Source organism: Pelophylax lessonae (genome assembly GCF_965119305.1).
Source record: "Pelophylax lessonae genome assembly, chromosome: 4".
Classification (NCBI taxonomy): Eukaryota; Metazoa; Chordata; class Amphibia; order Anura; family Ranidae; genus Pelophylax; species Pelophylax lessonae.
The window spans coordinates 462,785,373-462,798,893 of record NC_138771.1 but is presented as its reverse complement, the minus strand read 5'-3'; the positions used below and the strand labels follow the sequence as shown (position 1 = coordinate 462,798,893).

Here is a 13,521-nt window from a genome sequence, read left to right as displayed (position 1 = left end):
ATTTCTAAAATTCTATTTTCATTTTGTCATTATGGGGTATGAGTGTAGATTAATAAGGAAAAAAAATGGGATTTTTGACTTACCATAAAATCCATTTCTCTGATGTTCATTGACGGACACAGCTTCTGGTATTTATAACCACTGGGTTATACTGCCCCCTACTGGAGTTGGACACTAGGCAGAAAAAAATTCTGGCTTCACCCATGGGTAGTCCCAGGGGATATACTCCCTCTCTCTCCTATAGCCACTTTGTAACAAGCAGTGTCAGGAGAATAACTCCCCAGAGGGGTGGGTGCTGTGTCCATCAATGAACATCAGAGAAATGGATTTTACAGTAAGTAAAAAAATTGGATTTTTGACTTACCATAAAATCCATTTCTCTGATGTTCATTGACTGACACAGCTCCTTATCTTCTTTGGGTTATACTGCCCCAACAGGAGTAGGATACTAGGCAGGAAAAAGCTTGACTATGCCTATTGCCCATGGGCAGTCCCAGGGGGTATACTCCCACTCTCAGCTATGAGCACTCAGTTTTGTTACAAGCAGTGTCAGAAGAAAAACAACTCCACAGAGGGGTGGGTGCTGTGTCTGTCAATGAACATCAGACAAATGGATTTTACGGTAAGTCAAAAATCCCATTTTCTCTTTCGTTCATTGACGGACACAGCTCCTGATCTTCTTGACCATTGGAAAGTTCCAAAGCAGTGTCAACATGAGGGTTGGGAACAGACGGAAAAAATTCCCAAGGCTGACTGTAGCCAGCCAGGTAACATGGAACTCAACCATAAACAACTGGAACTCACTTGAAAAAACAATACACCCTCAAAGAGGACCAGGTCCTCTTAACAGCAGCCTGCAAAACCTTGCGGCCAAAAGAAGAATCCGCAGAGGCAACACATCCACCTTATAAAACTTTGTGAAAGTGTGCACAGACGACCAGGTGGCCGACTTGCAAACCTGTATCACTGACACCTGATGACAGAAGGCCCAGGAGGCACTAAGCACCCTAGTAGAGTGCACCTTGACAGGGTAAGGAGGAACCTGACCCCTGATGGAATAGGCCTGAACCACCATTTGTCTGATCCATCTGGAAATGGTCGCAGCAGAAGCAGCCAACCCTTTTTGAGGTCCATCCATGAGTAAAAACAGTGAGTCTGACTTCCCAAAAGACTCTGTAGCTGCCAGGTTACACACTAATTGCTTGGACCACATCCAAGGCAATTTCTATCGGATGTTTAGGCCTGGAATACAGGGAAGGCAACACAATATCTTCATTCAAATGGAAATCAGAGACGACCTTTGGAAGGGACGACGGACAGGGGTGAAGAACCACCTTATCTCTGTGAATCACCAGGTAAGGTGAACGACAGGATATCACCACCAGTTCTGACACCCTGCACGCAGAAGTGATAGCCACTGAAATGACCACCTTCTTAGACAACGTAAGCAGGGGAATCTCCCGAATATTTTCGAAAGGACTCTTCTGCTGAAAGCACCAAATTAAGATCCCAAGGCAGCAACAGAGCCCGCACTGGAGGAACCAAATGTTGGACACCTTGAAGAAAGATACACACCAGGGAGTGTGTGGCCAAAGGTCGTGGGAAGAAGACCGCCAAAGCCAACACCTGGCCCTTGATGGTACTCAAGGCAAATTTCTGTTCAACCCTCCATTGAAGGAAGGTTAAGATCTGAGCCACCGAGAAGGAGCAAGGAGGAACCCCAAGGGACTCAAAAAACGCAATGTACGTCTTCCACGTACGATGGTAGGTCTTCCTAGAAGTAGATTTCCTAGCTTTCAATGGGGTAGGAATCACCGACTCAGATAAACCTCTATCCTTCAGCACCTCGCTTTCAAGAGCCAAGCCATCAAAGCCAGCAACTGTAAAACAGGATGGAAGATCGGTCCTTGGGACATATGATCTTCCCTGAGAGGAAGCTTCCAAGGAAGGTTGGCAACCAGCCGAACCAGAACGGTGTAGCAAGCCCGGCGAGGCCAGTATGGAGCCACTAAAATGACCGGAATTCTTTCTGCCTCGATCCTGCGTAGAAGTCTGGGCAGAAGCTTGAGAGGAGGGAAGGCAGAAATCAGCCGATACTGACCCCACGGAGCCACCAGCACGTCTGTGACGTGCGCCAGAGGATCCCTTGACCGAGCCACAAACCTCTGCACCTTTCTGTTGAGCCGTAATGCCAACAGATCCACCTCGGGAGTGCCCCACCAGAGACACAGCTGATAAAACCCCTCCGGACAAAGGGAACATTCCCCGTAGTCCAACGCCTGACGACTGAGGTAGTCCACCTGTCAAATTTCCACCCCGGGAATGTGTACCGTAGAGAGGGCTGGAACAAACCGTTCTGCCCGCCTTCGGATGCCAGCTAACTCCAGAGCCGCCAGGACTCTTCTTATGCCCCCTTGATGATTGACATAAGCCACAGCCATGGCATTGTGCACTGGACAACCCTGAAGACGATCTGTCAATTGATCCAAAACATCCAGACGTCTGATCGCTCGGAGTTCCAAGACCTTGATCGGTAGTCTGGACTCCCCTGAGCAGGCAGCTTGCTGAGGACGCCTCCCCAGCCGGACAGGCTGGTATCTGTGGTTACCACTGTCCAATACAAGAGGAGGATTTTCCCAGCCGAAGTGCCGGAGAACGAAGCCACCATATCAAGGACCTCTCTCATTCCCCGACTCAGCCGGATATTATATTCCAGAGACTGGGGAGTCTTGTCCCATTTGATCAGAATCTCCCTTTGCAGGGACCTCGTATTGAACTGTGCAAACAGAACCGCCTCAAAAGGTGGGCACCATCAGGCCCAGCACCCGCTTGCAAGTCAGGAGGGACGACCATCTGTCGGAAAGCAGGAGACAAATTGCAGCCTGTTATTTCCTGAGTTTGTTCAGAGGAAGGCTAAGGCCGAGTCCAGAGGCCCAGATAGTCCAGCTTCATGGAAGGAACCAGAGTAGACTTGTAAAAGTTCAGAATCCACCCGAACTCCCGCAGAGTCCAGATTGTGATCTCCAGGTTGTCCACCAGAGCAGAGGGAGACTCGGCTCGCAGAAGGGGATCGTCCAAGTAACCCAGTACCACGATCCCCCATTGGCATAGCAAAGCTAGAATCGGGGTTAACACTTTTGTGAAGATCCAAGGAGCAGAGGCGAGACCAAAGGGTAACACCACAAAATGATAATGCTCCTCTCCCACAGCAAAGTGGAGAAAACACTGGTGACTGGCAGATATTGGAATGTGAAGGTAGGCATCCTTGATATCGATAGAGGCGAGGAAATCCCCCTGACGCAGGGATGCCAACATCATTCAAATGGACTCTGTTCTTAACTAATGTACCCGCACAAAGCAGTTTAGCGCCTTGAGGTCCAGGATTGCTTTGCCTTCCTTCCTGGGGACTGCAAACAGGTTTGAGTAAAAACCCTGAAAACTTTCGGGACCAGGACAATCACCTCTTGAAGGAACAGGTCTTGTACTGCCCCAAAAAGGCGCTGTAAGCGGTCTGGGGACAGGCACAATTTGGAAGGAAAAAACCTTGCCGGGGGACAAAAGCGAAACTTGATCTTGTAGACGGACTGAATGACTTTGTGGACCCACTTGTCTTGCACTAGGGAAGTCCACGGGTCCAGAAACCAGCAAAGATGTCCCCCCACCCCTGATACGCATGAGTGCGCACCTTCATGCTGAAGAAGCCTTGTCCACGGGTCTGAAGAAGCCTGATCTTGGCTTGCCAGGCTCGTTTGAATCCTCCTGAAAAGGCCCTGAAAGGCTTCGAGCACTTGTTAGTTGACCCTGAGGGACGAAAAAACTTCTTATGAGCTGAGAAGGAAGGCCCACGTCTACGACGAGGTTCCTTGCCCTTAGTAGCCTGCGAGAGAAAAGTACTCTTCCCCCCCTGTGAGACCTTTAATGATGTCATCCATGGTAGTGCCAAACAGGCGATCTCCTTGGAAAGAAAGATCAGTCAAGACATTTTTTAAGTCTGATCCACAGACCAGCACTTGAGCCAAAAGAAACACCTAAGGACCACTGCCATAACAGAGGCGCGAACCATCAGGGGAGCCGCATCCAGAGGCATCACAGATAAACTGCAGCCCCTGGACCAACTGGTCCGCCAACTCAGTAAAGGCAAGGGGAGCTCTTCCCCCTCCAGGTCACAGTGCAAGAGCTTAGCCCACTCAGTCAGAGTTTGCGACACTAGGGCAATGGTGACTACCGGCCATATTGTACATATGGCGGGCCACAGCCTCTGCCTTCCGGTCAGCCGGGTCCTTAAAGACTGGGGACTCTTCAACCGGAACCATGGTTGCCTTGTTTAATCTGGAAACCAGAGGGTCCACCACCGGTGGAACAGTCAACTTCTGAAGATGGGACTCCTTATAGGGGTAACACCTAGTAAAGCGCTTAGGGACCCCACGGGGACGCTTTAGTCGTCCCCACTCTTTAGCGACAATTCTCTCAAAACAGGCAGGGAAAGGAAAGACCTTTGCTGCTCTGGATGGCTTGTAAGTGCCCAAGGGTACCTGCACCTCCGTGGCAGCTTCAGCTGTTTCAGGGGTATGCTACATGAAGAATTTGGGGGGGTGTTATGTACATACTGTAGAGTTCAGGAGTGCACTGCATACAGACTGCAGAGTTCAGCCTTCTTTCACAGCTGCACCCCCTATCCACATCTAACCTTCAGCCCTCTTCAACTCTGACCTCTGTATACAACCCCACCTCCACTGCCCCATCTTCTCCACCCCCCTCCTTAAAAGCTTCACCATCTTCCACAGCCACGTGTTACTTTTGCTTCTTTATTAAGCTGACGCACTCAGCCGGCTCTATTACCTCCCAATACACTGTAGGGGGCTCCACCTCTCTCACTTGCAAGGAGATCATCCAGTAGGGGGTGTAGGTATCTGCACTGCACCCAGGGCACCTGCATATCCCTCGTCCCCCATCTTGCACTCAGTAGGAGCTGTTCAGGAGATTAGATTTGTGGGAGCTGTTGGGAGAGAAGCTGCACTTCTGTATTTACAAGTGATAGTGGTGAGCGGGGAGCAGAGGGCCTGAGGCAGAGGTGGTGGAACTGAGTTCCACCAAGTTCCAGCTGAAAAAAAGCCCTGGATGAGACAGATGAGGCAGGGGGAGTCAGGGGAAGGCGGGGGTGCTTTTTGCTAGCCCGTCGTCCGCAAGCCACCTCCCCCTGGGACACAAGGGACTCCAGGACCGCCGTCAGTGCATGGATGAATGGTTGGGCCCTGGGCGATCCCGCAGCCTCAGAGAGGGGATCAGGTGGGGAAATGTGCTCCATGAGTCACCAGGGGGACCCCACAAAAAACTGTAAAACATTGCTAAGGGTCAACCCCCACCGCGCTGGCAGCACCACTTGGCACCAGGCACAAAGCACCAAGTGATCCCCAGCAGAGAGGGAGAGGACCCCACCAGACTTATCACCCACAGAGACAAGCACCTGCAGCTACCAGAATAATCTGCACTACACGTGCGGCGATCAGAAAGTAAAATGATCCAGGAGTCAGCACCAGGGGATGAGGAGGGGCTCCCACCGCTGAAATCGCCGCCCACAGGGCTCCACTTTCATGGCCGCCGCTATTTTCAAAGGCAAATCTCAGCAAAATGGTCACCGGACTACGCAAACATGGCTGCCATGTATAGAACTCACAGGCTACAATAAAATGGCGCATGACAGGTTAATTTGGTTGGTAAGCAAACTGGTTAGCAAATTGAACTGGGACTTTTATTTTTGTTTGTCTCATGTGCGTTGCCCTTTCATGTGTTCTTTGCTATGAAGGCCAGTTATAGGTGGGGGCAGAGGCCATTTTCTTTGTTGTTAATATATACTGGTGAGTGGACATACTGGATGCCTTTGCTGTAATACCATTGGCTGGGCTTCCATTATGCCCCCAAGTACCTTTCAGGAGGGATGGGCCACCTCCAGGCTCACCTTCCCCCTATCTATCCATTAGCTTGCATGTGCTTCCACTGTGATCATAAATTCACTAGAGTTAGGACTGCAGGTAATACAGGGTGCCGTGGAGTGGCCCTGCAGCTTACACATGCGTTTGCAAATGTGTGCTAACTAAACCCCTGTTTTGACGCAAACTGTTAGACAGGTTAATTTGGTTGGCAAGCAAAATGGTTAGAAAATTGAACTGGGACTTTTATTTTTGTTTGTCTCATGTGCGTTGCCCTTTCATATGTTCTTTGCTATGAAGGCCAGTTATAGGTGGGGGCAGAGGCCATTTTCTTTGTTACAATAAAATGGTGGCACCACAAGGCATACAGGAACCCAGGATTAGGAGACCAAGCCTCAAGGACAGATCCAGGCAGAACGGGGGGCCTGGCAGGGGCCCCCACCAGGTACAACCCCCTCCCCCTTGCACAGTCGATTGTCTGGTCGCTGGGGTCGCACCCCCACGGCCCCTATCCCCAGTCAGAGCCATGCCCCCACCCCAGGAAAGTGACCAGATTACCCAAACAGCCCCAGTAAATGTGGAAGGGGGGGGGGCAGGATGAAGGACTCGGCAAGGGGGGTATGCCTGTGGGAAGAAGGGTAACCCAGGGATCCGACCATCCTAAGGAGGGGCCCAGGTCCACCCCAAAACCCTCCAGGGGGAGGGGGGGGAAGCTACTCCCCATACCAGGTACTAGGCGGGCACCGCTCCAGACAGGACCCCTCTCCATCTAAATGAGGGGGCTGTCGCCCAAGAGGAACGCTGTGACTCAGGCTGAGACCGGTCATATGTGACCTCGTGAGGCGTTTAACTCGCAGGTCAGCCCCCATCCAGTGGGGCTATGTAGCAGCCGACCTAGCACGGTGCTGAGGTCTGCGCGTGCTCGCTGGCCAGACTGGAGTGGCCACTGGATCTTGATTGCCCAGTCCGGCAGCTGATTGCAGATCTCACAGGAAAAATCCAGGTGGAAATGATTTTCTATCTAAAATATTTTGCAAGGACCAAAGATCCCAGCAAGGAACTAGGACCTGACTAGGCAGAAAAAAACTGAGTGGCTATAGCAGAGAGAGAGAGTATACCCCCTGGAACTGCCCATGGGTGTAGCCAGAATTTCTTTATGCCTAGTGTCATACTCCTGTAGGGGGCAGTATAAGCCAATGGTTATGAATACAGTACTAGGAGCTGTGGTCGCCAATGAACGAAAGAAAAAAAAGGAATTTAAACATAAAAAAGTGAAGAGATCAGAATATTTTATCAATGCACTTTAACTCTTAGGGCTCTTTCACACGGGCGGTCCGATCAGATCCGCCTGTCAGTTTTTTAGGCGGATCTGATCGAATGCCCCATTCAGCCCTATGGAGCAGCGGATGTCAGCGGTGACATGTCCGCTGACACCCGCTGCCATCCGCATCCGATCCTGTCTGTGAAATCCGGACGGATGGAAACCCTATTTTCCATCCATCCTGGGGATTGGATGAGAGTGGACAGTTGGTCCGCTCTAATCCGATTCCCCATAGAGAGCAGCGGGGGCTGTGACACCTCCCTCTCCGCACTGCAAGCAGAGACGGAGATATCATCCGCCGGCTCAGCGGGGATCGCGGATCGTTTCCCGCTGAGCAGCACCGATCCGCCTACGGAGGCGGACCGTGTGAAAGAGCCCTTAAGAATGAGTTAACAGAAATCCTTTGACAGGTATAACAACTTTCATATACGTATTTTTTTTTTTGTGTACTTAGCCATTTGTGAGGAGTTCACTTTTAAGACTTTTCCCTTGGTCTAACAGAGTTTAACAAGAGCTAAAAGCTGCACGGCAAAGCAGCATGACAAATATCTGCATATTGGTACAGATCCAGAACTTAAAGAGCATTATAGTGCCTATTATTTGCAGCCAGTTTTACAAAATACAAATAAAGTAATTGCTTTGTTTCAGGGATAGAGTGAAAACTGACATCGTAAAATAGACATCGTGGAGAAATGCAGTCCACCAATCACAACAGTACTCTAAATCTGCTGGGACCTGCTGCTCATTATTTTAACCAAGCTGTACCATCATGTAACATGGCAAAACATCTAAATGCTTGGCAGTTGCAGGTTTTCTTCCCTGTATATCACACATATCTCTATATATTTTCTGTTCTGCTCTGTGCAGCACTGTCAGCGCAGCATGAAAATAAATAAGCTTAGTTAGCCCCCATAGCCCAACCATCGCTCATTTCCCAGTTCCCATCCACCCCCTCCTAACAGCCAGCCCTTCTGTGCGTGTGATTCCAGCACAGTTATTAATCTATCAGCTACAGATGACTGCACCACTTTATCTTAATTTCAGGACAATAAACGGAGCTGTTTCTGTGTGACTTGTACCCACCCTGTCAAAGGGGCTCATAGCGGGTGACTAATTACAAGGGGTGCAGTCAGTAACTCTATCTGGTAAATGGGGCTGTGCTGCTGAAAGCTGATTTCATAGGTGTCAGAAGAATTTGGGAGCGTGGCTGTGAAGGGAACAATATGTATTTGTTGTGCTGTTTCACGAAACCCTTCAGGATATGAAAATTATCTGTGACTTAAAGATCCTCATGTATGAAACTGCTGTGTCCTCCGACTGGGGGCCAACAAACCACCATGCTCACAAAGACACAGAGGCATAAAAGATGTGTGGCATGGTCTGGCATTCACAGCTCCAGCACAACAGCCTCTGTCTGAGCGTAGCTATCTCCCTCAGCGCAAATGAAATATTGGGTGACATTTCTTGGGTGAACTGGAGTTGGGGTGCCATGAACCAACACCCCATTCAAAAAAACAAAAATTGGACTACTTTTCCCACATGTGTCATGGTGGGTTAAAAATTCTGCACTGATGCTACATACATCTTGGCAACGTTCTGCTCTTGTCATCTAAATTTTTTTTTTTAAATAAAACAAGGTTTACCGTAGATACGGTACAAGCGTCCAATAACATAAATGCTGATATGAAGCAGATTTGCATTGATTTTGGGAGTAAGAGTCGGTTCACACTGAGGCGACACGACTCCTTACTACTTCGGGGGCGACTTGTGCATTACCATGCACCACGACTTCGGAGCGACTTGCAGGGACTTCACATAATGGAAGTCTATGCAAGTCGCTCTGAGGTCACCCCGAAATAGTACAGGACCCTTTTTCTAAGTCGGAGCGACTTGTGTAGCTCCTATTAGAACAGGTCCTGTAGCGGTCAATGGACCGCGAGGGAGCGCGACTTGTCAGGCTGACAAGTCGCCTGACAAGTCGCGCTAGTGTGAACTGGCTCTAAGGACTCTTCCCACCCCCACATGACAGTGTTGGGTCAATTAACAAGTACTAGTGTTGAGTCACAACTTACTTGGTACCTGAAAGTACTGGGTATTTTCACTGTTTCTGTTGGCTGAACCAAGAGGTAGAAGAGTGAAGTAAAGATGAGCTTGTGATGTTGGAGAGGGGGCTATTAAAGCAGACCTTAAGTTATTGAAAAACCATCACCTTATTCTCCAAAAATAATCTATATACATTCACTAATTAATGACCCTGTAATCTATTGCTCATTAAATTGTTTTTCTGCCTTCCAGCATCCTCCGTGACCTTCCGAACCTCTCCTTTTCCCTTTACACTTTCATTTGTTTGAAACCAGCAGTGCACGCTAGTTGCGGTCATGTCCACTGCTGTATGCTATGGAATTCTACGTGCGATTCTGAATTACCGAAAATCAGAGGACGCCGTTGCGATCCTGTTATTTTCAATGGTACTCAAATTGCGCCACCAATGTCGCCCGACGAATAGCAGCAAAATCACGCAAGCAGAATCGCGGGACACTTGTTGCCCAAAAGAAGTACTTTTGATGAACAGTCAAATAGATGGTGCCTGTTATGGTACTTTTGTGTCCTGGTGAATTTCTCCAAAAGTACAAAAGAAGATCTCATGGTAGATGGTGAAAAAATTAGGTTTGGCTGAAAAGGTGATGCATTGCTGTATAGTAGGAGGCATCTCCCTACAGGAGAGCTCTAAAGAGTAGGGATCAAATTCTGCCTCACTCCGCTCAAAATAGAAAAATACTTTTTGGTAAGGATGCCCTTTTAAAAAACTGCTCTCTTCTCTATGGAGAAATAAATTCTTTCAATGATTACAGAAATTCTCAAAAAAAAAAAAAAAAAAAAAAAAGGTAGATGCTAGCTCATAGGTCACCATATACAAGGACAGTCCTATAACCCAGATTAATACAGGAAAAGTTTAATTATACTTATGGAAATCTCAGTGTAAAGGCACACTGTGGTGCTGCACAATATACTTTTTGGTAAGGATGCGGATGCCCTTTTAAAAACTGCTCTCTTCTCTATGGAGAAATAAATTCTTTCAATGATTACAGAAATTCTCAAAAAAAAAAAAAAGTAGACGCTAGCTCATAGGTCACCATATACAAGCGCAGTCCTATAACCCAGATTAACACAGCAAAAGTTTAATTATACTTATGGAAATCTCAGTGTAAAGGCACACTGTGGGCTGCAGAATATTGCCAAGGAAGTTTAAACAGAAAAAATAAATCAAACAAACAATTCAGCCAATCGCTCACTCCAAAGGGGAATACTGGCGTGCTGCTGCTCTCCTCAAGTAGGGAACTCCAAAATGGGTACATAAAAGAAAAGAGAAAGGAGGCACAAACACCTAGTGCATTACCCGTGGTCACGGTTTTTAAATTTGTTTAATAAAATGCCAAATGCATACTCACAGACATAGCTCTGAGGAAGGGAGCTTGACCCCCGAAACACGTTAGCGGTCCTATCTTCAAGGACATGTTCCAGTTCATGTGTGACGGGAATTTGTAACACGATTTTAATATATTCATGTCTGTGAGTATGCATTTGGCATTTTATTAAAAATTTTTAAAAACAGTGACCACGGGTAATGCACTAAGTGTTTGCGCCTCCTTTCTCTTTTCTTTTAGAAAAAATAGATAATGCAATAAACAATATTAATTCACAGACTGACCTTGAATGATATCTCATATTGCTCTCCTCCCCAGATCTCCAACCCAGGATCGTACCCTCCAAGTTCCCAGAACCATTTTCTGTCTACAGCGAATAATCCACCGGCCATAACTGGAGACCTGCAATGAAAGGAAATGTAAACGTGAGTTTGCAGACAATTTACATTCTTGTCCTCATCAGCTGCCTTCTATGCTGGTAACGGAACACAATATTTACATTGTACTGCATGCAGCAGCAATATGAAGGGGATTTCTCTGATTCTGCATGGCTTTTCCAGCAATTCATCCAGCTGCTGCCAGTAAAGCTTATAACAGATTGTGGAGCTATGGCTTGCTGAGCCTGAAGGCCACAAATGGCATATGGTTTCTTCACTGAAAATATTTTGGAGCTGAGCATGATAACACTACAGCTGTTCAATAGCACACAACTTTAAGATTATGTAAACAACAAAACTCTCTTATTTTCTCCTTTTTGGTAATTTAAATATACCAAAAAAAGTGTTTTGATATATCTGTTCGATAAATGCAAAAATAAAAAAAAAAATCCCTGCCGATCCTGCCAGAAATCCTGTGAGCTGATAACTTCCTGTGCTTGTAGCTTCTGTGAGACTCTCAGTTGTTTTTTTACTCCCTTCTCACCGTACAATACTTAGAAGAGGAGATGGGGAAGTGTTCTGTAGTCCTAACACACTTCCTGTCCTAAACTGACAACACTGCTTCCCCATAGATACAGTACAGTAAGTGAGCAATATCACCCTATGACAGGGAGTAAAATGGCCAGATCACCAGGTGAAAAAAAAACTGAAAAAAGAAAACAAATGTAGCCAACATTTTATAAGACTGGTAAGCTGCAAAACCTGTAGTTTACATTTTTGTTCTTGAATTTAAAAACGGAGTTCCACTGGATTTTGGGTTTATTAAAAGTCAGCAGCTACAAAAAGTGTAGCTGCTGACTTTTAATAAACACACACACACCTATCCCATGGTCAAGCGGGAGCCCTGATTCTCTCCCTCTTCTCTCTGCAGCGCTGGCATCACTACTGTGGACACCCGGCTGTGACATCTTGTGGCTCCACAGCCATGTGCGCACTGAATTGCGCGAATTGCTCTGTGCATCCTGAGTGGACGGGCAATCTTTTGGGACCTCTGACGTGCCCTAGAAGATTGCAGGGAGGGAGGGGAAGAGGAAAACTTCCGCTCCAGCCGCCTAGGTGGCATGAGCAGAAGTAGGAGCGGATACCTGTCAAAACCAGGTACCCCCCCCCCCCCCCCAAAAAAAATGGCATGCCAAATGTGGCATGTCAGGGGCTCAGGAGGCCTTAAAGCGGAAGTTCCACTTTTGAGTGGAACTCCGCTTTAAATATGTTTAAACTATCATCAGTATCACTTCACTGCAAACTTGAGATTCTTGACCACCTCAAAACCAGACATCTTAACCCCTTCCTTGCACTGGGGCGGTTTGTCCCAGGCTGTGGTGCTGGAGCTTCCCTACCCATCCATCTCTTGGAGTAGGCATTAGCTGTCAGCAGGTCCGAACTGGGACAAAAATTAGGCCTGGGCATTTTAGACTAAGCAGCCAATTTTTTCCAGGGACCCGGCGGGGGAATGAGGCATTCGTGGGGGTGGCTGGTGACAGGATATTTAGAGTTAGTCCTCCACACTGTAATGTACAGGAGACACTTTCATATAAAGGGGACTGCACTGTAATGATTACAGTGCCCCTAGCAATCACAGCCCCCATCACGGTGCCCCTTGTAATCTCTGCTCACTGTGCAGATCTCCAGCTCCTCCCACCCCCTGCTCCCTTGCATCAAAGTCCGCACAGCCCCCCCTAAACCAGAGTCCGCACAGTCCCCCTTACATCAGAGTCCGCACAGTCCCCCTTACATCAGAGTCCGCACAGTCCCCCTTACATCAGAGTCCGCACAGTTCCCCTTACATCAGAGTCCGCACAGTCCCCCTTACATCAGAGTCCGCACAGTCCCCCTTACATCAAAGTCCGCACAGTCCCCCTTACATCAGAGTACGCACAGTCCCCCTTACATTAGAGTCCGCACACAGCCCCCCTTACATTAGAGTCCGCACACAGCCCCCCTTACATCATAGTCGACACAGTGCCCCCTTTACATCAGAGTCTGCATCGAGTACCCCCTTACATCAGAGTCCGCACATATCCCCCCCTTACATCAGAGTCTGCACAGCCCCCCTTAGAGTCTGAAGAATTTCGACTTACACTTAAGGGGGAGCTCTGTGGACTCTATAATGTAAAGGGGAACTCTGATTGAAGGGGAACTCTCATGTAAGGGGCGTTCTTGGAACCCTGATTTAAGGGGAAATGCTGTGGACTCTGGTGTAAAGGGGAACTCTGATGTAAGGGGGTCACTGCTCACCAAAGCCCCCCCTTGCATCAGAGTCCACAGAGCCCCCTCAAATTAGTTTTAAATACTGAGAGGCAGGAGAGAGGGTTAGCTTACTCATCCCCAGGATGGAAGCTCAGGCACAGGCTGTCTGCAGCTTTTCTCTTCTGGGTTTAAACTTCCAGCCCACACTCCCTGGGATGTGTGGG

General features: G+C 48.1%; 1 protein-coding gene across 1 annotated transcript in view; it reads right to left on the bottom strand.

Annotated features, from left to right (window-relative positions):
- The window catches only part of GALNT10 (polypeptide N-acetylgalactosaminyltransferase 10), a 419,073-nt gene that overhangs the window by 25,061 nt on the left and 380,491 nt on the right, over nt 1-13,521 (bottom strand). The window contains exon 7 of the mRNA XM_082254883.1: nt 10,958-11,075. Within this exon, the coding sequence (XP_082111009.1) occupies nt 10,958-11,075 (118 nt within the window). The remainder of the gene's footprint in view (nt 1-10,957; nt 11,076-13,521) is intronic.